Source organism: Theobroma cacao, chromosome 1 (assembly GCF_000208745.1).
Source record: "Theobroma cacao cultivar B97-61/B2 chromosome 1, Criollo_cocoa_genome_V2, whole genome shotgun sequence".
Taxonomy (NCBI): domain Eukaryota; kingdom Viridiplantae; phylum Streptophyta; class Magnoliopsida; order Malvales; family Malvaceae; genus Theobroma; species Theobroma cacao.
This window is the reverse complement of record NC_030850.1, coordinates 407,917-431,739: the sequence shown is the minus strand read 5'-3', so window position 1 is coordinate 431,739 and position 23,823 is coordinate 407,917. Positions and strand designations below refer to the sequence as shown.

Here is a 23,823-nt window from a genome sequence, read left to right as displayed (position 1 = left end):
AGTTAGATGATGATCATGATATTTCTAAACACAGATTCGGATGAAAAATGGAGATTGGATATTGCATGAGAGAACTCAATATAGGAGTAATTCTATTTGTATTGTATTGACTTTTAGCTACAAAGTAAATATACAACAGTTCTGCATCACTGCTGAGTGATGATGTTAAGGAAAGTGACTCTATTTTGGACTAAACACTTGAAAATGCAATCTAATCCAGCTTCAAAGCCATCGATGCTGGCATCAAGCGTCTTTAACATCATCTGCATCATTTCCACTTCAGCCATGCTATCACCAATCTTTAAGTGTCCATTGATGGAGTAAACTGCAAGATCAACACTCCCAACTTCATTCATCACCTTCTGTTCCTTTTCAGAGGATAGGAATCTTGTGGGAATCAATTTTGAGATCTTTAACCATCCTCTAACCCTTGTCTTCATTGAAGGCATTGACAGGAAGAGCAAAAGGGACTGAAAAACGGAGATGGTAATGGAGCTTGCTTCTCTTAAGGCTTTGACCACCATTAACAGATGTTGATCTACATCCAAGAGCGTTGAGGAACCAATTTTGCTTTCTATTTCCTTCAATGCTCCAAGGCACTTGGCTAATTCCTTTTTGACCTTCTTCCTGAAGTTGATGTAAGCTGCAACTTCGATTTCAATACTTAAATCTCCACGCCTTCTGCGTAAAGCTGATTGAAGGGTTTGGACATGTTCTTTCATCTTCAACAGTAGGTCCCTTCCTTTGCCACAAGTGTCCAGAAATGTGACAGACTCATCTAGTGCCTCCTCCACAAGTTTCCCATTCTGATAGTGAAGAAGTTTTTGTTTGGTTTGTGGAGAGCTAATGATTTCCTGAACACAATTGTACAACTCTGCGAGGCCAACTAGCCCAATCTGAATAGTCTCACCTGAAGAAACCGCTGCTGCTGAATGTGAGGACGTTTTCCAGGCTTCCAAGTGATTTAGTGCTGCTTCAAGTTTAACAGAAGCGGGATGTACCCTGGAGGGTAAGCTAATGGACCTAACAGGTTGGTGCACATCAGGCAACGCAGGGAAGGCTGCCATTTTACTTTACTAACGCTGAAAGCTATCTTGATGCTTGAATTTCAATGATTCATTAACCTATTTATAAGAACACGATGAATTAATGAACCCTCGACATGTTCGTGTCAAGGGAGTAACTAATGCATGTGATGGCATTGTGGGTGACCTAACTTTCTGATTAACTTGTAACATTTTTTGCCAACACCGTGTAACCTGTAATAGTTTTTTTATTCTTATGGTCATAGATGGGCAACGTCGACCAGCCAGAAGATGTTAACACTCAACACAGGCCAGCACTGTAGCTACATGCCTCTTTGCCTCCCCAATCATGAATGATTACCATGGGCTAAACAAGAATTCATTCTCATTCCTTGATAATAATTTGTCGTATGGCAGAGCAAAAGAACAAAAACGTGTCATATGTAGAATCATCTCAGTCCTAATACAAGTTAATTTTTGCAATTCATGTCTTCCTTCAAAGAACCAATAACGAGAATAGACTAAAAAATTTGGGTTACCTAAAGATAAGATGTTGCAGCATTAAAAATTTCCTCTAGTCATTGAATCTAGCCTAAGCTTGGCTACGGAATCTATAGGTAATGGTGGTGACTGTGCAGTTGGGTGTCCTCAGGAGACCAGGAGGCATGAAGCAGAAAGATTATTTTCTTTTATCTTGGAAATTGAAGGTATAAGCTAATGAAGACAACATTGTATAGAAAATTATGTGAGGTGGCAGCCTTGTTGGAAGAATTATGACTGTAAACCCATGTCAAAATTTATTCTCCTTGTTTCCTCTTATTTTCTGTATCGTAAACAGCTCGTGAACCAGCAACAAGCACTGGCGAATCATGTTCCACAAATGAAAATTGGCACAAAATATCCTGTGGAACTTGTTGCCGACGTAAAATTGAAGAATCAGAAGAGATGTTGAAAACTTTGGGGTTGCTTTTCAACTAACGAAGGATGAGTAACCACTAGATAATGATTGGCTCTTCATTTTTTCCATATACCAACGTTCCAAGATCACATGCCCATCTAATCAGTGACAAGCAAAGGAGCCTGTGCCTCACCAAATGGTTCAGTTTAGTCGGCCCCGTGAAGCACGAGGCATAACATGTGAAGGACCTCAGTCCGGGGGTCAGTTGTTTTTGTTTGTTCAACATGTGATAAGGCAACAGAGGCGTGCAGAAAGCAATTGGCTTCGCAAGGTTAAGAGAAATTGCATCTTTTCCCTATTTTTTTTTAAATCAATAACATGCATGATGCTGCTTGATGAAACCTTTTTGCTTGTCTTCTTTGATTTGTTTGATGTCAGAAGCGAATATCAAATTATAACCCTCTTTTCTGGTTACAGAAAATAGTAAAAATCTCAAATTCTTTCTTGTCATCTTTACAGTTAAACACTGAACAATGAGGGCCATGACAGCCAAGGTTTGTTCTTCCTGTTTAAAAAGACAGGCTAACAAATGAAATAATTTGAAGTCATTCATGCATATTCAATTAGAAAAGCGGGTTTGATTCTTATTATCCATTTCGTACTGCAATTTGCAAGTTCATTTGTTCATAGAAAATAATTGCTATTTATTAATTGTTCGATGTGACTCAAAATGGGGTACTCCATACTTAACCAGAAACAGAAACATTAATCTTTCCCACTTCTGATCAGAAGCCGACCACGCCTTTATTTTTTTTTTAAAGCCAAGTAAAGAAATGAGAAGCACGAGCCATTATTCCTTAGCCAGTCCATAATGAAATAATTGATAATATAATCGTCACAAATTTAATAATGAAATAATGTGCCATGTTTTAGGAGGGTCATCGGATCAAAATTAACAGCCAAACTCCTTTTCGGAGTCCTGAACAAGAGAAAATCATCAAAATTTCTTGAAGCCAATTTTGATGTTTTGAACTTTGAAGGAATAAATTTATCTCACTAAACCTTTGTTCTCAATGTGTAATGAGAAAATTTCCGAGATTGAAATCAACCATAAGAATTCTTAGATTTTGATCATAATACTAGATTAAATTTAAAGAATTAAATAAAGGAAGAGAAGGGTAATGATGAATCTTATTTTATAGCAGAAAGAATGAATAAGTATCAAAGGTAAGGCTCTCTCCATTGCCATGTGACCAAGATACCTTTAATTATATAGCCAACCGAGTCACAAATATTCTGGCAGGATCAGCGTGGAGAGCACTAAAAGGAAAAATGGGGTTGTGCCTGTTCTGATGCAGGAGAGGCGTGAACTCTGGGTCAGGTTCCACGGCCCTTCATGTGAGAGCCTTCCGAGGACGAAATCAAGAGCCATTTGTTGAAATAGGACTTGCATTGAAAACCATATCAGTGCATGCTATTAACCTTAGGACTATAAGTGAACATTTTGTATTAAGACAACTAGTTTTCTATTAAATTATGATAGCTATGCATCTAGTGAATGACGTATGTGATGATTAGCATGTATTCTTGTGCCTAGCTTCTGATCAAAGCTTACTTGTTAAGTTTTGCTATGCATATAAACTAAGTCAATGCATATCAGAAATATGAAGCTACTGTTATAACAAAAACAATCTCTCACTTGCTCTGTTTTTATACTCATCCCATATCTGTCAAAACACAACAGTCGCATGTGGCTGAAAGCCTTTAAACTACTAAAACTTCTATGAAAACATGGAAAAATTATTGCATCCTCAATGATTTCGGCATTATTGTCTGTATTTGCATGTATAGGTTTCGTTTTGTTTGGTTAGCGAGAATCGCTTTGCTTGCGTGGATCTAGCTTTTTCCCTGACAATAACATGCCGATGAGTAATATCTGTAAATAATTAATGCATGATAGGAGCTAAGTCTTTTTTCTGAGTGGCATTTAATCAATGAGGATTAGCACTAATTTAATCATTGGACATTGGGAACCTTTTAGTTTTAAGTGTTGTTAGTCACCCTTTGTATTCTTCTGTTTCTCTTTGTATGTTAAGCAAATTAATTGCACGAATTTACCATGGCAAAGTTTTGAGTTAGAAAGATGTAGACAATGGCCATCAAACTTGCAAATGTTGCATTTGCACTTCATCAATGAGATTGAAAATATCAAATTCTCTTACAAAATCTGGTTCTTGAACATGGACCAATCCTTTAAAATGCACATGCCATGAAATATGTGGGTGTACAATGTTACAGTATCTAACAAGGTGTGAGGATATTAAGTAAAGACACTCTATTTCTGATCAGGCATCTGAACAGGCAATCTAAACCTGCCTCAAGACCTTTGATGCTACCAGAAAGTGTCTCCAATCTCTTTAGTTCGATCTGTGGATCAATCGTGGCATCATTTTTTCGGAGTTTCCCTTGGACCGTATGCAGGGTAAAGTCGACGATCCCCACCTCATTGAAAATCTTCTGGCTTCTCTCGGCTGCAATCGGTACCAATTTTGAAATCAAAGACCAACCTCCAGCTTTTGTTTTCAGTACAGGCATTGAAAGAAATGACAGGAGGGATTGAAACAGAGAAATAGTGATGGCATGGGATTCTCTCTGTGCTTTTACCACCATCGATAGATGGCAATCTACATTAAAGAGAGGAAAGGTGCCAATGTTGCATTCCAACCTCTTCAGTACTCTAAGGGTTTTGGCAATGTTCTTTTGCAACTTCTTTCTAAAGCTGATGTAAGCAAGGATGTTGCTTCCGATGCATGAATCTCCTCCCCTCCTACGTAAAGCTGACTGAAGGTCTTGTACTTGCTCCATCATCATCAATATTAGGTCTCTTGCGGTGCCACATGCATCCAGCAATCCGACCGAGTCATCGAGTGCCTCCTCTACTAGTTTCACGTTTTGCTGATGGTGAAGAGCTTGTTGAGTGAGTGGAGACTGCACGATTTCCTCAATGTTGTTATACAACTTTGCAAGCCTGGTGAAACCTGTACAAATTGTCTCACCACCTGCATGAATTGTTCGTGAAGCTGACAAGAGTCTGAAAGTTTTCAGCTCGTTCAGCTCTGCTTCAATAGAATTAGGCTGCAACCTGGATGGCAAGCTAATGGACCTGACTGGAACATTCGATCCATGAATTACAGATGAGACTGCCATATTTACACAGAAAAAGAGCTTGAAACACTAAATTTTGAAAGGTCGAAATATGCTCAGACACCCATAGTTTCTTCTATCTATTTATAAGAAAAGCAATTTCATGCCAATGCCTAATCATTGGGGGGTCGCCCTACAACTGAAAGATCCTTGTTGCATATTTAGCCTGCAACCTGCAATTATTTATCATTCTTTAATGTTACGTTCAAGAGATGAACAATGTATAGGTTGGATTAATTTTTGTTTCTGATCCTCAAATTGTAAACAACTCGTACAGGCCGTGGAAGCCGTATGCTGCCTTGCCTCCCCAATCATTACTGCGGAACCTTCTCCCCAACCAGTGTTCATTCATGTCCTTAAAGATTAGTTTAGGAACATTGAAAGGCTGGCGTTTCATGATTGCCTAATAGTTTAGAACCAAAGATATCAGGCCAGTTGACCAAGGATAGCGGGAAAAAAAACATTAGAATAAGAAACTCGACGAATTGGGACCTGACTTTGCACAAAGCTAGACCCCAAGGCAAAGAATCTAGGGCGGCCACGACATGCAACAAAATCCCAAAGTTGCACTGAATTCTATAGCAACTTGTACGCCACTACCCTGAGACACACATTGTTTATTGACGAAGACATTAGTTTTTATAGACATGGAAGACAATGTAAAACTAAACAGAAACAATAGAGTAAGAAGGTTTTTGTTGAGAGAGGGCCAAAGGGGCGGCAGCTTGTTGGCAACGAGAGTCACAAGAGTCTAATACTGTAATGCAGAAAATCGCATGCATCACATGCTCCGTTTCGTAGCCAAGGAAGGGCTGATTCTCCTTGTCTCCCATGATTTTCCGTATCCTTAGTCAATAAAATAATGGGACAATTTTTTTTTTTGAAAATTAAGAGGATCATTTCATTATATAGGACTATTACTCACAAAAGCAGACAATTATTAACTGGTATTCCTTTAGTCAATTACTGTCCTAGAATGGCTTACAAAAAAAATAGCCATGACCACAACCTTTTAAACTATACAAAGTACATGAAGCCACCACCCTGCTATCAGACTCAGACAATCATCTCAGAACAGCAAAAGAAATCTCAACAAGGGAAACAGCTGACTCAAATCAATAAGCCACAGCCACCACCGCAATAAAAGAACAAGTACGGGTAAGAAACATGACCTGCGGCCTGTTTCTTGTTCTTACTTCTCCTAGAACCGTTCAAGGAACGGAATTCCTCTGGACCTCCCATTTCATGTCACCATGGCGCTATGAAGTTAAGGATAAATGCACAATAGACCGTTGGATCTATCCATACCCAACTTGGACAATTTTAGTTAGCAAATGCATTGTACTCCCAACAAAACTCTTTTTTTCCCGTTTGATAAATTAATTTGAGAAAAAGTTTGGGGAATTTACATCGATCTACTATCAATTTTGTTGTCGAGATTTCGGTGTAGGTGGAAACGCTGAGCGTATGGCAAATGTACATGATCGCTGTCAAGATTATTTAGGTACTAAATCCACCATATCCACACTTGTCGTACCATGTTTTCACTGGTATTTTTTTTAATTTAATTTTGTGATTATGTTTTCATGGTCAAGGTTACAAATAAATGCACCTGGTGGTACGTACGGGCTCCACAAAATATATAGAAGATTTAGACACGATCATTGCGGGTTCATGCATGATTCTGGTTCATATGATCAGATAAGACAAAAGCATACATTCATCCTCCCGGGAAAGGAACACAGCATTGCATAACATGGAAGACGAATTAAATATTTCCATTGCCTATGCACCAAGAACCGGAAAAAACAAAAAGGGTCAAACAAGGAGTACTTAGTCAGAATTTAAACTTATTAATCTCTTTAGCTTAGCCCAAAATAATGAAAGAAAGTAACAATATTCTAGCAGCTTTCATCGGAAGGGAACAGAAAAACTGGATTGTGCCGCTGGAAATAGCAGAAGTGGAGAACAAACAGGTGAAAGCCACATAGAACAAGCTAGAATTTAGACAGGATGAGAGACTTCTTATGTGTCAATTATCAAAGATTCCATTTAAGCTATCTCACCAGACACTACCATCAAGTACTGATCAGAGGGTATCTCTGGCGAGAATAATGTTAAAGACCAGAAACTGTCGACTATCAATTCGTACTAATTGGCAATAAAACAAAATCAAAGGCCAACATTATGCAAATCAATTTGTTAGAATATTGAACACAAAGTCTTCAATAGCATAATTAGTGTTTTCTAATACATCTGATTAGCAGCAAAGATCATAAAAACCAGAGCAATTACGTATACAACATCAAATGATAAAAGAAGCAATTAGCACAACTCCAACAATTACATATGTACATTTGAAAGTATACATGACTTCATCATGGCAACTTCATGTGCACATTCAATAATGCACTTGTGGTAATGGAAATTATGATATGTCAATAGCCAATTTTGCCATATAATATAGGCTCATTTTATCCATAAAATAGATGTCAAAATTGTAATAATCAACAAGAACTACAAATTAAAGAGATTGAAAGAATATACTTGTCAGACTGCAAGCCCTTGTTCTCTAGCTTTCTTCAGCCACTTAAGGGTAACCTCCAATGTCGAGTAAGCAGCAACATCAGTTAGACTTTTACTCTCAACAGCATAATCAAACACTTCATATGCCTCTGCGACCCTGCCCTCCCTACAAAGTGCCCTCACAAGAGTAGCATAGGAAGCCTTCTCAAGCATCATACCAGCCGACTTCATTGCCCTATATAACTCCATTCCTTTCTCCATCAATCTCCCCTTGCACAACCCATGAAGCAGTGTATTATAAGTGCATGAATTCGGGCTACACCCCTTTCTTTCCATCTCCTCCAACAAAAGCACTGCACCCAATGCATTTCCTTCCCTACACATTCCATTCATCAAAGATGTATATGTAACAGCATCTGGAAAATGCCCTGATTCAACCATAATATCCAAATACTTTCTAGCTTCTTTTACTCTCCCAGATTTTGACAACCCAAAGATCAAAGTATTATAAGTCACAAGATCAGGCTCAACACCCTCCTCTTTCATTTTCTTATAAACCTCAATTATCTCACTCCCTTTACTCAGCATACAATACCCTTTCATTATAGTATTATAAACAAAACAATCTGGCTTAAACCCTGACTCATTAAGGACACCAACCAATCTCATTGCCTCTCGTAAGTTCTTTGAATTACAAACGTTATCAATTAATATAGTATAAGTAACAAGATCAGGCTTTATACCAAAAGAACTCTTCATATCATCAATAAAACCATAAACCGTACTTAAAGTTCTACACTTGCATAAATTCTTAACCAGAAAGTTGAACGTAAAATTATCAGGCGGAGAGTGCTTTAAAGAAAGTTCTTTTACCAATTCTACAGCATGATCAATGCGTCCCGCTTCGCAAAGCGACCGGATAGCAACATCAGTGGTGACCTGATTGGGTTTGAGCCCATTAGTGACCATCAGATTGAGGGTCTGGCGAACAGGGGAGAGGGAGGAATCTGGTGCTTTGCAAGATTGAGAGAGCAAGATGTGGTAAGTTGATCGGTCAGGGGAAAATGAAGGGTGGGCTTTGACCATGTGGTGAAGAAAAGAGATGGAGTCATTGACGGTGGATACTGAGGCATAAGATTGTAAGAGAGTGTTGTGGAAGCGAAGATCAATCGGGGCCTTCGTCGTGACAACGATTGAATTGAAAACTTTCTTGGCGGATGAGAGGTCTGGAGATTTGAATAGGGGTTCAGCTTTGCGGGATCCTAGGGAAGCTTGGGCTGTCTTAGAATGCTGGGATGGTCTTTTCTTGGTTGTTTTCTCGGGAAACTGATGGGGAATTGCTGTTGGCGATTCTAAAGGCTGCCTTTTAATGAGAGAATTTGAGATTGCTGGACGAAATGAAGGTGGGATCTTTCCCATCTCTTCTTCTTCTTCTTCTTCCCTTTGACTGGGATTTGGAAGTTAGGGTTTTTGCAGGGTTCTAGGAAGCCGAAGGAAATATTATATCTCAAAATGGGCTTGATTTATTGGGTTGGTATTTTTTATAAAATATGATGTAGATTGAGCTTAAAAATTTAAATTCATATTAAAATCGAATTTAAATGGGTTAGTCTATCAAATTAAAAGGCAGAGGTGGCTTGGGACCGATCAACTCTATTGATCAAAACAATTAATAATTTTAATTAATTTAATAATTTTATATATTTAATTATATAAAATTAATAATTTAATTACTAATAATATTATTTATTTTATATATTTCAATGTATTTAATCTTTACTTATTAAATTATTAATTTTAACTTATAAATTAAATTATAAAATAATTTTATTAATAACAAATTTATTAAATAAAATTATAAAAATAAATTTTTTAAAAAAAATGAGCTGATCCAACCCAATTCATAAACTAATAAGGGATGGATTGAATTAAAATTTTGATGATCATATAAAAAATGGACTGATCAGATTCAACTCATATTTTTTTAATCCACAAAGACTTGAATCGGACCGAACCAACCCATATTAAAAGCTCTAAGAAATATGCGAATTTGGGCTGGGTATGTTTGTTCGTGGTTCAACTTCACCAAACCCAATTTCCTTGTAGGGCCCAATTGTTTAAGTCAAATCAGCCCAAAAAATGTTTTTTAACTTGTAACGTAACATCCAAAATAAGTCCTTAAATTATTTATAAAAATTCAAATCAATTTATTTTTATTTTGACTCAAAAAAAATTTATATTTTTATTTTAAATTAAATAAATTTTTATAATTAATAATTCATTGAATCAAAATGTTATTTATCATTCTATATATTAAAATATTAACATGATATGTTAATATATTATAATGAATTATGACGTAACATGTTGATATAATATGATAACATGTTCATATTATATTTAGTTATAAGACAAATTTATATAAGGCTTTTAATCTTCGATTTTAGTTTGGATAAGTTGCAAGTATAACCCTTAGGATACCTCATACTTGAACTCAATTATATATATATAATATTTCAAAATTTTATAATTTGTAGGATTCAAATTTTTATCCTCATTACCTTCATTACAACCTTTGCTATCTTAACTCTCTTTTTTTTGTAAATTAATAAATATAAAATTAATTTTATATAATTTTTAGTTCTTTAAAGTGTTATTTGAATTATTTAATCAAGTATTTAACGGATTCGAATAATTAGTTAATAGTATTATAGTATTAAGATTCGATTTTGAATAATATTTTATAATTTTATTTAAATATTAATAAAAATTAAACTATTTTTTATTAAATAAATTCGAGATCAAGTATCTCTAAAGAAATGGATACCTTTCCGTTTCCATCCTTAATATACATTTAGAGACCAAAGGAATATTTCTTTGTCAAGATAAGAAGATTCTTCTTTTGTTCAAACAACACATTTTGGACTGAAAATGAGCCATCAAATCAAAGCTCAAAATAATTGAAACAATAAATTTGTGGGCCATAATGTTGTACTGGGCCACATTGATGGTGGACAGCTGCCTCAGCGCGTAGCCGTAGAGTGTGGGCTGGGAAAATTCCCGCTGGACTGTTAAAAGTTTGACCAAAAGGTTGGACCTACTCGAGACAAAGGTTCAATGAACCAATCTGCAGTAAAAATAAATAAATATACTCGAAGCTGATACCATAACCAAAATTGACGATTTTGTAATAAATTATTTTTTATTAATAATTTAGATTTCGTTTAATTGATTTTTATTTTTTATTTTTCTTAAAAAATAATTACTTTTTTTTTGTTAATTCTTGAAAATAAAAATGGCAAGTGATTTTCTCAAAAAAAAAAAAAAAAGACAATTGATGGTGAAGCTTGGTTGAACTTATCCAATTCAATTTCCTTGTTGAGGAAAACTGGTCTTCAGATTTTAATATAAATATAATATATTAATAATTATATAAATAAATATGAATATGATATCATTAATTAAACATGTTAAAACTTAACCGCGTATATAGACATATTTATTAAATAGATTACACAACACAACATGATTGATAATTTATTTAAATAATATTAATACGATGTTAACATGTTTAAATTTGTTTTTAATGAAAGAACTTGTTTAAATTAAAATATTTTTAATTAATAAAACATATAATTCTGTTACTAAAATTTAAAACTAATAATAATGAAACAACTGTAACTAATTAAACATGTTAAAATTAATTATTTAAAACCATTTTGACACAGTGAGTCGAGTTGGAAGAAAAGTCTATAAAGCCCCAAAGGGGCTTCCTCCTTTAGCCACGTGGAGGGCTAAGAAAAAAGAGAAAAAAAAAGAAGAGAAAAAAGAAAAAAAAAAAGAAGAAGAGAAGTAGAAAGAGAAAAAAAAAATAACTAAAAAGAGGCCATAATCTAGTGAGGTTAACAATGTTCGAAAATAACAGAACAAAAGTGGACTTGACTTGTTGAAATTTCTAACAAATATATAAGTAAATAAAACATGATTTGTGTGCTTGTGTGTGTGTGTGTGTATCGTGTGTTTTAAATCCAAAAATTATTGCTTTGTGTGTGGGACTGTTTTTAGTCTTTTTCGAAGTTCCACATCTATTTCCAATATAGCCTCCCCTATACAGGACCCGCCTAGCTAGCACCAAACTGTCCTTTGCTGAGTCGTTCTCAAATAAGTAAAACAGAGAAGATCAATTCAAAATCAAATTTTGAGGCTTGATGTTTGATCATTTCTCCGTCTCCTTTCAAGTCATTAACGTTATATGATTTTTCATTTTCAAACTAAAAAGTCAAAATTAATGAAGTCGTGGAAATTTGAAACTCTATCTTTTAAGACGTTTTTAATTAAATGGGTATAATGTGCGTATTGTATGTATCAGTCTATTTTTCAAAATAATAATTCTTCTATTTCTCAGTTTTTTTTTTTTATCAAAATCTAACGTTCTAAATTGAAAATGAGAAAGCTCTAAAAGACAAAATCAATCAAATAATAAATATAATGATAATAATAGAAACAAAAACAAAGACAAAGACCCTGTCTGAAGAAAAAGACAAGGTCATAGTAATAGACTGCACATTCAGCTACCCGAATGTGAATGATCATGATGATACTCCAAGTATTGCTAGTCCATATGTGCATGTCCTTTTCCACTGGGATAAGTAAGGAGAAAAATCATATACTTACGTTAATTTTCAAATGATAAAGTTTTCATCCAAAAAGAAAAATCAAAAGATCAGTTGAAATAATATTTTTTAAATATTGAGGGAAAAGGGTTTCTTTTGTTTTCATTTAATTTTTCTCTACATTTAGTAGGGTCATAATAATGTTATATATATATATATATATATATTAACAGTTTCAATTAGCAATTTGATTTTATATTTCGCATTGACATGTCAAAAAGAAAAGCCATTGCAAAAATATAATAAAAAAAATGGGATTGGCAAATAAAGTTCAAAAACTTCTTTATTGACTCCTAATTTGGTCTTACATATACATTTGGCCTTTTCCTGGAACATACAGCATGTGCCTTCGATGTACATTGATTCTAACCATTCTGTCTGGATTCACTTTTTTTTTTTGTTTTTTAAATAAAGGCACGTTATTATTGCCAAAAAAAGGGGCACTATATTAGGAGAATGTAGTATAATTTTCTTGAAGTTATTTAGAATTTTTTTTGAAGAAAATTCTTTAATCAAAATTTTTAATTGAAATGATTATTATGTACTATATTTTTAATATAGCAATTTTGACAAACTTTTCCTTACCCAAGGAAAAAAAAAACTTTAAGGCAAAATTTTTGTTGTGTGAAATATAAAATAACGTGAAAAATGTTTTAAAAAAATGATTTTGTTGAAAAATTTAGACCCACTACTTAGGAGTAGGAAATTTTCTATCTCTGTGTAATATTTTGTTCGATATCTCTTCATAATTTTATATCACGCTTTTTTTAAATTTTTTATATTATTATTTAAAATTTAGGATTTAAAAATGTAAATTTTTAATTAATAATATAAAACTGAATACGTAAAATTATACAAGAAGCACCAAAAGTCACAGGAAGTGGAAGCAGAGTATTTTTATTCCACTAGTTATGCTGTCTTTTTCCTCAGAAAAGCAATACAAATTTCTTTTGTAAAATCCATATTTAGGAACGTGTAACCTTCTCGGATCCTAGGCCCGCCCCCCCTTCTCCGAGAATTCCTTGTAATTATTTAAAGACCAGGCGTTGTCCACATCTTACTCACTTCCAAGTTCCTAAATAAAGTTGTCAAGTTTCAGATGTTTTCCCAGCAACTTAACCATCTTGAAACCTACAGACAGTGACAGGTCCTTGGAAAGTGTAGGTAACATATGACAAAGAAAACAAACTTCTCTGGTCAGGGTTTACCATCAACATCAGGCTGGCATGTCAGACCCACTGCATGCTGGAATCATAATGTTCATCAAATTTTTTCCACATTATAGGAAGACCTTGGTCTTCCTTTCTGAAAATCATTCGCCCATATATAACCCTGTTAGCCATGCAAGAGAAGCAAACCCGTCTTTATTTGACTTCAGTGTTTCTTGTAAGTAGTTTTAATATGGAGAATGTTACTCCGGAGCTCGCATTATTACCAGGATTTCGCTTTCATCCCACCGAAGAAGAACTTGTCGACTATTACCTCAAGGGAACCGCTATGGGTAAAATTTTTCATTCCGGCATCATTGGTTTTCTCAACATTTATAAACATAACCCTTGGGATTTGCCAGGTAATGTTAAGTTCTGTTCTCTTCAGTCTTCACCCTGTTGTGTTCTTTGTGGTACGTAGTAATTTAGTTAACGACTTTGTAACATGCATGGCGAGGATATAACTATGTATATTCTGTTAAGCATTGTCATCATGGCCTCTAACTTAGGCTGGTTAATTTGTTGGAGGACTCCCTGCAGGTATGGCAGAGATAGGAGAGAGAGAGTGGTATTTCTTTGTGCCCAGGGAAAGAAGGGCTGGTCATGGAGGAAAGCCCAACCGGACAACTAAGACGGGCTACTGGAAGGCAACTGGGTCTGACCGTCACATCAGATGCCCCAAGGAGCCCCGAGAGATAGTGGGCCTAAGAAAAACTTTGGTTTTCTACACAGGGAAAGCACCGAAAGGCTGCAGAACTGATTGGGTCATGAACGAGTACAGACTCATCTCCAACACCAACATTGCAACGGTACTATACGTATATATGCATCTGATCGCCAACAGGTTTCATTATCTGTTTATATATATATATATATATATGTGAATGTAGTATACTTGCTAAAACATAACCATGCATATCATGTGAATAATTCAGGAGGATATAGTACTCGCCAAGATTTACAGAAAGGCAACATCATTGAGGGTGTTGGAGCAAAGGGCAGAAGAACTTGTCAGGACATCTCATCAAAGCCTTCCCTCAAACGGTGCTTCTCAAAGTAACTTTGATGCGCCATTGTCCCTCCAAGGCCTTGATTTTGGAGCAGAGAGGGGAGAGGAATTATTCGAAGCAGCAAAGAAGGAATTGCAGAAGGACGCTAATTCTGAAGCCTTAACGAGAGTTGGATCCATGCCAGTAGCAGAGCCCATCATGGACTGGACATCGGAATCAGTGTGGGCTCAGCTGAGAAGTCCCAGTTCTTATGCCATGTGGTGAACAAACAATTGGAATTAGGCATGAGCGTGGCTAGTATATTATAATAAAGATATGGGTAGTTAATTTATGTAATCAAACTTAAATGCATGCATGCAATTTAATTTGCATCATCCATGCAGGGCGATCGTGTTCGATGCTGCGCTGCTTGCATTGCTAGCTAGGAGGTGTAGCCAGTTCTTGTGCAGTTGTAATTTCGTTTTAATTAATTAGCCTGCTAATTTGATCCTGGTATCGAAAAACTTATGATATAGACAACTGGAGAGCTAAACTCAAACTCTTAATTTACTCAAATATCAGTTTGGTTTGAAATTAAGCGTTTAGGATGTATATTTGCAGTTCAAATTAATTCAAACCAATTTTTTTCAAAAGCCGAACCCCAAAAATACGATATGCTAAACTTTCAAGTCTTATCATTAGGTAAATTTAGCAGTGGCCGGCAATGTGCATAGCAAGAAAATCATTGTTTGTTGACTTGAAATGTTTGTACTTTTATAATTTTTTAAATTTTCGTCACTGATAAATTTAAAATATCAAAGAAAATTTTGAACTCATTTTCTTAATTTTATGCACTTTTAAATGGAGAGAATTTTAAACTCATTTTTTTATACTCTCTCAAATATTTAAGTATATTAAATTTTATGTTTAAATTATGACTTGGTCATGTAAGAAGTCATTTTTTTGAAAGAAAAAAATCTAGTAATCTGATCATATATTTATTGTACCGTCCTTAATGATGAAAGTGATGTATGGTCTTCTGTAGAAAGAGAGCACATCCACATAAAAATGAACAATTTTGTTACCGAAAACTTGAACTTAATTATAGAATACCTGATTCTTATGTAATTGGAACGGATAAGCTTGGCAATGTACATTACGATCCCTACGTCCACGTCACAAAGATAATGAGCAACCAAACTTAGAAAGAGCTGGTTTTATTTATTGATATGATAATTATTCAGAAGATAAATATCACAGTGAGCTACACACGTCTAGATCACTAGCAGATTTTTTTTAATAATGTGAGAATTTTTCATAATTAACCAAAGTGCCTAAGCAAACGGCCTTTGATTGTAGCAGTCAAGGTTGTCTCCGTAGCTCACTTGCAGTATGTCACAGTATCTCTTGTAGAACCCGATGCGATCCTCAACCTGAGAGTTGGAGCCTTTTCCACATTCGATGCCACCGTTGATGATGTTTGTGATGACCCCATATCCAGGGACCCGACCGGCGGCAGTGTCCTGGGCGGACGGCTTCCACTGTCCGGTGATGACATCGTGACATGAAGGTTTTGGTGACTGTGGGGTCATCCAGAACCAAAGAGCTGTCTTGAAAGAAATGGTGGGGTCCCTTGCCACGGCGTCGGGGTTGTTCAGCAGATCGACGTTTATCGCTTTTCCTGCTGGACCGTAGTTGTAGTTGCTGCTCAAAATCGAGGTCAAGGTCGTGAGTGTAAAATATATTTTTCATAGTTAAGATTGAGTTAAAATTTTTTTCGGGTCAGAACTCTTATGCACCACTTACTATGAAATCTGGATTGGGCCGCGGCCGAAATATTTTTTACCAGGGACACAAGGCCATTCTTGACTTGCAACGCAGTAGTCTCCAGGGTTGCCTTGTTCCTGGACAAAGCAATATCCCCAAGCGTATGGACCATCCGGTGCAGTTGCCCACCCACCTATACAACAATCATGAACCCTCTAACTAGTTTTGCCAACCACACAAATGATGTCTACGAACCATTAAGCCAGGCATGCATGACTAATTTTATAGAGACAGAGAAGTTACAAATTTTCATGGTTAGAAAAAATGGAATGAACCTGTGGTTTCATGGGAAGTTTGAGCCAAGAAGGCAGCAATCTCTCTTTTACGAGTATCAACATCGCCAGTGGTACCGAAAGCGCCAAAGGAGTTGGCAGCGGCAATGAAACCATCGTAAGTATAGAAACCATTGCCAGGGCAGTTTGCATCGTTACGATGCTTCAACATCTCATTGAACAGGTCTCGGCTGATAAGCGGAGTGATATCAGCCAAGGCCCTCGACAAAGAGGCCAAAATGCACGCGACCAGGAGAGTCAAAAACCTCATTTTGTTGTTGTTGCTTAGCTAGCTATGTATAAATTTGAAGTGTTTTATGTATGCGCTGTGGATTCGCAGTGAAAACCAGGCCGGTATTTATAGACTGATCAGTAGAGAGATATCTGCCCAAACCTTATGGTTTTCTTCTAGAGACGATGGCGGCATTTATCATAACAAAATGGAAATTGATAGTTGCTTGAGAACTTGTTAGTTGACTAACGAGAAAGGGCGAAGGAGGGTCGGTTTTGATTTTTTCTAATAAGAGAAGGAAAGTCTATTTTCTTAGTTCAAGCTTATCTTGACATGCCACCAAATTGGAATAATTTAGTTAAAATCCCATTTTGCAAGAATTCATACGTTTCTGTGTTTACAAGTGGAGTTGATTGCGGAAGGAAATATGTCTAGGTGGGCAGCCAGGAAAAAAAAAGAACAAATCTTATCCCGGTGTGATTACGAACTCAAGAAGTGAATAGCAAAAGCCTAGCCAGATAGGTAAGTACTTGAACAAAATAAGGTGCCTTCACAGGAATGGTATCCATGAAATCACTTTCAAGGTTTATTTTTTGGGAATATACCTTTTGAAAACTTGAAGAGTTTCATACTTGTTCTTTCCATCTTTATTTTTTTTTGCTGATAGTAATCTCGAAATCCAATTTTCAGAATTGCAGAGAAATTTAAATATCTTCAATCATCCAATGATCTTTCTTTTTTTTTTTTTTTATCCTGGAAGTTCCCGCAGAGCTTGGCTACCTTGTTAAAGTTTTATTAACAATGAGAATAAACATACGTAACGAAAGGGGGCATAGAGTCGTAACTCCTGAGTTACAAGAATTATAGAAATTTTAATACTTATTAATGGTTACACTTTATGTGCATATTGTCCTGAATGCAACAATAAAAAAAAATACCCGTTTTTACATGATACTAAGAAACAAAAATAAATTAAGAGTACTATTCCTTTACATTTATTCAAACTGGACATAAGGTCAATTCAATTTATCTAATTTCAAAATACCACATAATTCACCTTGAACTTGCATAAATGCCTTAAGATTCTGATGTTGATGACCCTGATTCGACAAGAAGTCTGCAACCTAGTTACCTTCCCTGTAAATATGTGAAATTCTATAGGAGATATTTTGTAAACATTTCCTTATAGATTCCAATAAATATCGGATTTTGTGGGAACCTTTTGTATCATCCTGAAGCATGTTAATGATTACCAAAGCATCCATTTCGATCCAAACTCTAGAAATATTGTAAGCTTGGCATAAAAGTAAACCTCTATGTAATGCCAATATTTTCGCCTTAAGAGAATGAGTGGGACCAAGATTTTCAGAAAAACAAAAAATGAGCATACCTGTGTGATCTCGAACAACTCCCTTGCACACTGCATTTTGAAAATTGTTCTTGGAACTACCATCAACGTTCAACTTAAATTCACCTATCAATGGTTTTACCCACCTAATAATTTGGGGTGGCAAAAGCTGCATTTTTTGGTATTCAAAACCCCAGAATTTGGCTATTTGAGAATATCCTTTCCATTGCCAATGTTTCAGAAGATTCCTTTGGTGCAGCTATCTTAGTAATTTCATGATATGCCATATTATTCTCTCACGATACATACCAAAATTCCTATGTTTTGCATTATTTCTTTTCGACTATAGAAACCAACAAATAAAAAGAGGTAATAATATATGGATATGACCCTGTCTAATATTGTTGCCTGAGTAGTACCATGAGTAGATTACTTGCATAATATTCAGAGGATTAATAATATAGATTTGAAAGAATTTTGCAAAATAATTCCAAACTTGTTTGGCCATTGGGTGATCCTGAACCACATGTAACAATGATTCCTTTACATTACAGCAAAGGCATTTAGAGGCTAACTGGATGCCTTTAGAGTTCATCCGAAGATTAACCGGTATCCAGTTGTTTATCATTTTCCATATAAAGAAAGATATCGACAATGGTATGCTTTTGCGCCAAATAAGCGATTCCAAGCAAGTGGTAGGTTATCAATGCCGAATTAGTTCCCATGAACTTGTAGTAGTAAATTCACCGTTAGATGTAAGGACTCAATAAGCTGTATCATCCCTTGATCTATCAAAAGGAACCCTCACAATTTTATCAGCAATAACATCTGAAACTACCATTCTCAATTTCTCTATATCCCATTCATTTACATTTTAAAAAGAATTAACTTTGGACAATGAATGATAAAATGAAGGGAATAGATTTATTAAAGGCTGATTTTCCATCCAACAATCCTGCCAAAAAAACAACTCCCCCTTACTAATCCACCATCTGACATTCTGTTCAGTAATGGTTCTGCTGTCAACCATTCTTTTCCAGACGTGGGAATCATGCAACTTACTGGGTACAGTATGAGGAATTCGGCCCATACAATATTTTTCTTGCAAGTATTGTGTCCAAATACTGTTACATGTTTGGAACTGCCACCATAGTTTTGCTAAAAAGGCCTCAAAGACATCCTTCAAGTTTCTGATATCTAGCCCACCTTCCGAGCATGAAAAAGGAATTTTTTGCCAACTGGCCCAATTAATTCATTTACACTTTGTAGAGCTTCCCCATAGAAAATTGTTGGAAAGTCTCTATTTTTTCAATCACACTCATTGGAGGGTAAAAAACTTGAAGGAGATAGATTGGTAATGAAGAAAGAATACTCCGAAGTAAAGTAATTCAGCCACCAGAGGAGAGGATCTTGTTTTTTCATCCTAAAATATGGTCACATATTTTATTAATAAGTGAGTCAAATAAGAGTACCTTCTTTCCACCTTTGTACAGTGGAGCATTTAAATAAGTTATAGGTAATGTTTTGTGCATAAATCCAATAGTTTGTGAAATAATCTGTTTCCTCGAAGCTGCAAGATTATTAGCTGTGATAAAACAACTTTTTTAATGGTTCACTTGCTGTCTTGAAATTTGTTCATATTTTTGTAAAAAATCAAGAATCCTCTGCAAAACTGAACGACTCCTATTGCTAAAAATCATCACATAATCGGCAAAACTAAGGTGACTAATAATCATACTACAACCAGAATGATAATGAAGTGATTTATATTGAGCAAAAAGATGGTTGAGACCTTGTGATAAATATTTAGCAACTAATATAAACAAGAGTGGCAAAATAGAGTCCCCTTGTCTTAACCCCTTTTCTGACTTGAAGTAGTTAACAAATTGCCCATTAATTAGTAGAGAGAACCAGTAGTTGGAAATACACCTTCTAATCATATCAATCCAATGACCATTAAAACGAAATTTATCCATCATCACGTATAAAAAATCCCAATGCAACCGGTCATAAGCTTTCATCATATATAACTTTAGAACAACATTACCTCCTCTTGTTTGTAGTCCAGTTTGCCTATCAACTCTGGGGCCAATAAAATATTGTCACCAATAATCCTGTCACTAACAAAGCCACTCTGGTTATTAGAAATAATTTAGGAAGAATTTTGGATAACTTGTTAGCCAACAGTTTAGTCTTATTTAAGACAGTACACAAACTAATTGGTCTAAAATTAGACCATAACTTAGCATCTTGTTTTTTTGGCAGTAAGACTAAAGTTGTGGAGGTAATTTTTTGTGGAAGAAACTACCCATCGAAAAAATCTTGTACCATTTCAAAAAGATCTATTGCTATAATCTCCCAACAGTGTTGATAGAATAGAAATGAAAAACCATTAGGTCCTGCTACACTGTCTTTATCAATATTAAACATGACTTCCTTTACTTCCTGCACTGTGGGAACTGAACAAAGAAATGTGTTTTCAGCAGTAGAAATAAGTTGTGGAATTAGGTAACAGTTAAACCTAGATAAATCACTTTGGTTAGCATTTAAAAAATTCTAGAAGAACTCAATAGCTGAGGTTTGAATAGAAAGTTGGTCTTCAATGGTGACTTCATCACTGTTTTGAATCTTGAAGATGTGATTTTTAACTCACTTTTTTTGCATTCTCATATGAAAGAATTTGGTGTTTCTCTCCCCATTCACTTCTTTTGCATTCTCATATGAAAGAATTTGGTGTTTCTCTCCCCATCCACAAGCCATTTAACACCAAATTTCTATTGCCAAAAAAATTCCTCCATGCTCAAATAATGATTAAGCTGTGCATAGGCTCTATGCAAATCCTTTTTATTTTCTGGTGATGGATCTTGCTGGAAAGTAATCTCCTTTTTTGTTGTGTGGGCTTCTGCCATCCAGAGGTTTTCAAATATGTCCCCAAAAGCCTCTTTGTTACACCATTTTAAATTAAATTTTAACCTTTGCTGTTTATACCAGAAGGCATTTAACCCCTTTACCTGTACAGGAAATTTCCATATCCTTTCAACAAAGGACATAAAGGTATGAAGCTTTGTCCAGGCATGAAGGAAACAGAATGCCGAAGGGCCTCGTTGAGGCGTCATTGAACAATTAACAAGAAGCGGGCAGTGGTAGAACCCATCTCGAATGAGATGTTGAACTTTAGTGGAGGAGAAAAGCTCTGCCCATTCCCGATTGTACAACACCTTATCCAATCTTTGTAGCATACGGCTGTTTGTCCAAGTAAAACTGTTACCTTTGAAACTAGCATCCAACAACCCACAATCCAACAAAGTGTTAGCAAAATCCTGCATGGAACTATGATGTGGGGCAGCACCACATAGACTTTCATCTCTACTCAAGATGGAATTAAATCTCCATTTGCTAACTATGGGCCCTGCATGTCTAAAGACAAAGATCTAAGGCAAGTCCATAGGTCTTTTTGTTCTAGTCTAGTGCACTTTGCATATACAATGGTGACAAAGAGCAAGTTAGAAAACCAAGGCAAATTAATTTTTACAAGCAGGCATTGAACATGGTCTACCAGAACTTTGCAATATACTTTATAGGAATGAAAAAGCCATATCTTTTGAGAGCAGTTACTGACTACTCTTTCAAAGGCAAGCTTTTTTCTAAAAAACTCCATTCTGTCCTCTTTAACCATAGGTTCTAAAATAGCCAGCACCTTAATATTATGCATCTGTTTCAATCTTTTTAATCTACGTTGTACTACCTTACCAGCTACGCCCCTAACATTCCAAATAAGTGAGCTAATCATGGATATGTTTAGACAGATAGACTTACAGAGGTGAAATCTTTTGAGAATCCATCTTTTTCCTCTACGACATCTTCTTCATCAGAGGCAGTATTTGAAGCTGAAAAATGAGAAATATAACTCCTTATCCAAGAAACTTTAGGATGTACCTTCAAGCTATGATCACCAGATGTTGCATGGGAGAAATCAAACAATTGTTTACTAGTGGCCATTGTATTTTTCTGATCTGCCGAGTTCCCTACCTCTACTTCAACTGCTTTTTACACCATTAGATCAACGGATGCTCTTGTTGGGTTATTGTCTTTAAACTGGATGTTAACTTCATTACCATCAACTGGTTCCATTTGTATCCTTTGGTTGTTTTGATCGCTGCTTTCAACTTCTACGTCAACAGTAACGACTTCCTGAGCCCTAATCTCGTCATTATCATCATTACGTGGAGTCATTACATGCTATCGGTTCTCACCACCCTTGACAATCGATTCCTTCACTTGTTCACCATGCTTTTTCGGTTTTTTTTTCTTTTGTTTCCTGACCATAACGTTTTGGGCATTTTCGATCGCCCATTGACTATAGTCATGGTCCCCCATATTTTGGATACTACTAGGACTTTCAATACCCGCCTTCGAACTATATCTTTCCTTTGTGTTTATTGAAGCCAATTGTTTACTAGGTGTTGTCGATGGTTGTCCCATCTGTACCATTGCTTCGTTAACCTTTAATGCTAGACAAACACTGCTAGAATTGTCATTACCATTCGAATCGTTGTGCTGGCCATTAAGCGGTTGAAAATTTTTTTTGGTTAATACCAAGTCATTGTTCACCCTCTCTATTTGCCTTTGTTTGACAATTTGCATATTTCCTTCTTCCTCCATTGATTTGATCGCTGCAAAAGTATTAGAACCTCACCTGCATGTTTCTTGATTCCTTAGGAGTGATTTTCGCCCTTTTGGATTTCTTCATTCCACTTTTACTCGGTTGCCTCACCACCTGCCATTCTTTCCCCTGTTTTGGTGGTTCCTCTAGAACAACTGATTTCCATTCGTCTCTTTTGCCCATCGGTTCCTTGTTGCTTGGGTTTTGATCATTCAATGCTGCAGTCAATTCTGGAATCTGAACCCTAGTGCCCTTATCAGCCAGCTTGGACTATCTCGATGGTGGTGCATTGTTTTTTCCCGATTTTACCTGTTTATTCCCCATTACCAAACAAATTGATTCACTGTGACCTACATGGCAACAGTGACTACAATAATAGGGGCATCCTCGAAAACTCCACACGTTGTGAATATCTTCTTATCACAGCACCAGTTTCTCTAATCTGGACAACAATCCACACTTGATCTACCAGTGGTCGTCTGCAATTGTATTCTACGCACACACGAGTCACGCTAGATGAAGAGCCATTGACCGTGGCCTCATCCATAAATAGTGGCCTACCAACAAACAATAATAATGTTGATTTCTCATGCAAATGAGCCTTTAAGTTTGGAAACGAAATCCAAACGGGGACTACAGAGGACTCTTTCTCGGCTTCAAATTTCAGGGACCATTTAAAAACCATCATTTTTTGATTCGCAATAAACCAGTTTTGCCTGACCCAAATCCGATTAAAATCTTGCTCATTGAACATGTTAATTAAAACATGCTTTTAGTCTAACCACTTAATCTCATATGCACCTGAGAGTCCAATCCCTTTAAACGACATACGGATATCTTGTAACTTTGGCATCCGAGTGAATTTCCCAACAAGAGAATGTTGAAACGGCTTGGCTAAACTCTGGATCTCATCTTCAAAAAAGGTTGCGGAAAGCCAATCTTTATATATCATGGTATC

General features: G+C 35.9%; 5 protein-coding genes across 5 annotated transcripts; 1 reads left to right on the top strand and 4 right to left on the bottom strand.

The window, feature by feature from the left end:
• Nucleotides 82–1,097, bottom strand: LOC18610678. The gene has a single exon (XM_007046491.2). The coding sequence runs from the start codon at nt 1,065–1,067 to the stop codon at nt 147–149; it is 921 nt and encodes a 306-aa protein (XP_007046553.2). The 5' UTR covers nt 1,068–1,097; the 3' UTR covers nt 82–146.
• LOC18610677 lies at nt 4,178–5,130 on the bottom strand. Its single transcript, XM_018116620.1, has one exon. It carries the CDS (start codon nt 5,128–5,130, stop codon nt 4,225–4,227), a length of 906 nt encoding a protein of 301 aa, XP_017972109.1. The 3' UTR covers nt 4,178–4,224.
• LOC18610676 (pentatricopeptide repeat-containing protein At2g17670) lies at nt 7,419–9,157 on the bottom strand. The gene has a single exon (XM_007046489.2). It carries the CDS (start codon nt 9,070–9,072, stop codon nt 7,678–7,680), a length of 1,395 nt encoding a protein of 464 aa, XP_007046551.1. The 5' UTR covers nt 9,073–9,157; the 3' UTR covers nt 7,419–7,677.
• LOC18610675 (NAC domain-containing protein 35) lies at nt 13,551–15,099 on the top strand. The gene is made up of 3 exons (XM_007046488.2): nt 13,551–13,896; nt 14,075–14,343; nt 14,470–15,099. The coding sequence occupies exons 1-3, from the start codon at nt 13,668–13,670 to the stop codon at nt 14,806–14,808; spliced, it is 837 nt and encodes a 278-aa protein (XP_007046550.2). The 5' UTR covers nt 13,551–13,667; the 3' UTR covers nt 14,809–15,099.
• LOC18610674 (basic endochitinase) lies at nt 15,711–16,989 on the bottom strand. Its single transcript, XM_007046487.2, has 3 exons — nt 16,626–16,989; nt 16,330–16,483; nt 15,711–16,227 (listed from the first exon to the last, which is right to left on the bottom strand). Exons 1-3 carry the CDS (start codon nt 16,891–16,893, stop codon nt 15,858–15,860), a joined length of 792 nt encoding a protein of 263 aa, XP_007046549.2. The 5' UTR covers nt 16,894–16,989; the 3' UTR covers nt 15,711–15,857.

Bases quoted from the DNA above. Each gene is read 5' to 3' on its own strand.
- LOC18610678 (XM_007046491.2), bottom strand. From the start codon at position 1,067: ATGGCAGCCTTCCCTGCGTTGCCTGATGTGCACCAACCTGTTAGGTCC.
- LOC18610677 (XM_018116620.1), bottom strand. From the start codon at position 5,130: ATGGCAGTCTCATCTGTAATTCATGGATCGAATGTTCCAGTCAGGTCC.
- LOC18610676 (XM_007046489.2), bottom strand. From the start codon at position 9,072: ATGGGAAAGATCCCACCTTCATTTCGTCCAGCAATCTCAAATTCTCTC.
- LOC18610675 (XM_007046488.2), top strand. From the start codon at position 13,668: ATGCAAGAGAAGCAAACCCGTCTTTATTTGACTTCAGTGTTTCTTGTA. The intron at 13,897-14,074 runs GTAATGTTAAGT...GACTCCCTGCAG, and splicing joins TAACCCTTGGGATTTGCCAG to GTATGGCAGAGATAGGAGAG. The intron at 14,344-14,469 runs GTACTATACGTA...TGAATAATTCAG, and splicing joins CCAACACCAACATTGCAACG to GAGGATATAGTACTCGCCAA.
- LOC18610674 (XM_007046487.2), bottom strand. From the start codon at position 16,893: ATGAGGTTTTTGACTCTCCTGGTCGCGTGCATTTTGGCCTCTTTGTCG. The intron at 16,484-16,625 runs GTTCATTCCATT...ATTGTTGTATAG, and splicing joins AACTTCCCATGAAACCACAG to GTGGGTGGGCAACTGCACCG. The intron at 16,228-16,329 runs GTAAGTGGTGCA...GATTTTGAGCAG, and splicing joins GGCCCAATCCAGATTTCATA to CAACTACAACTACGGTCCAG.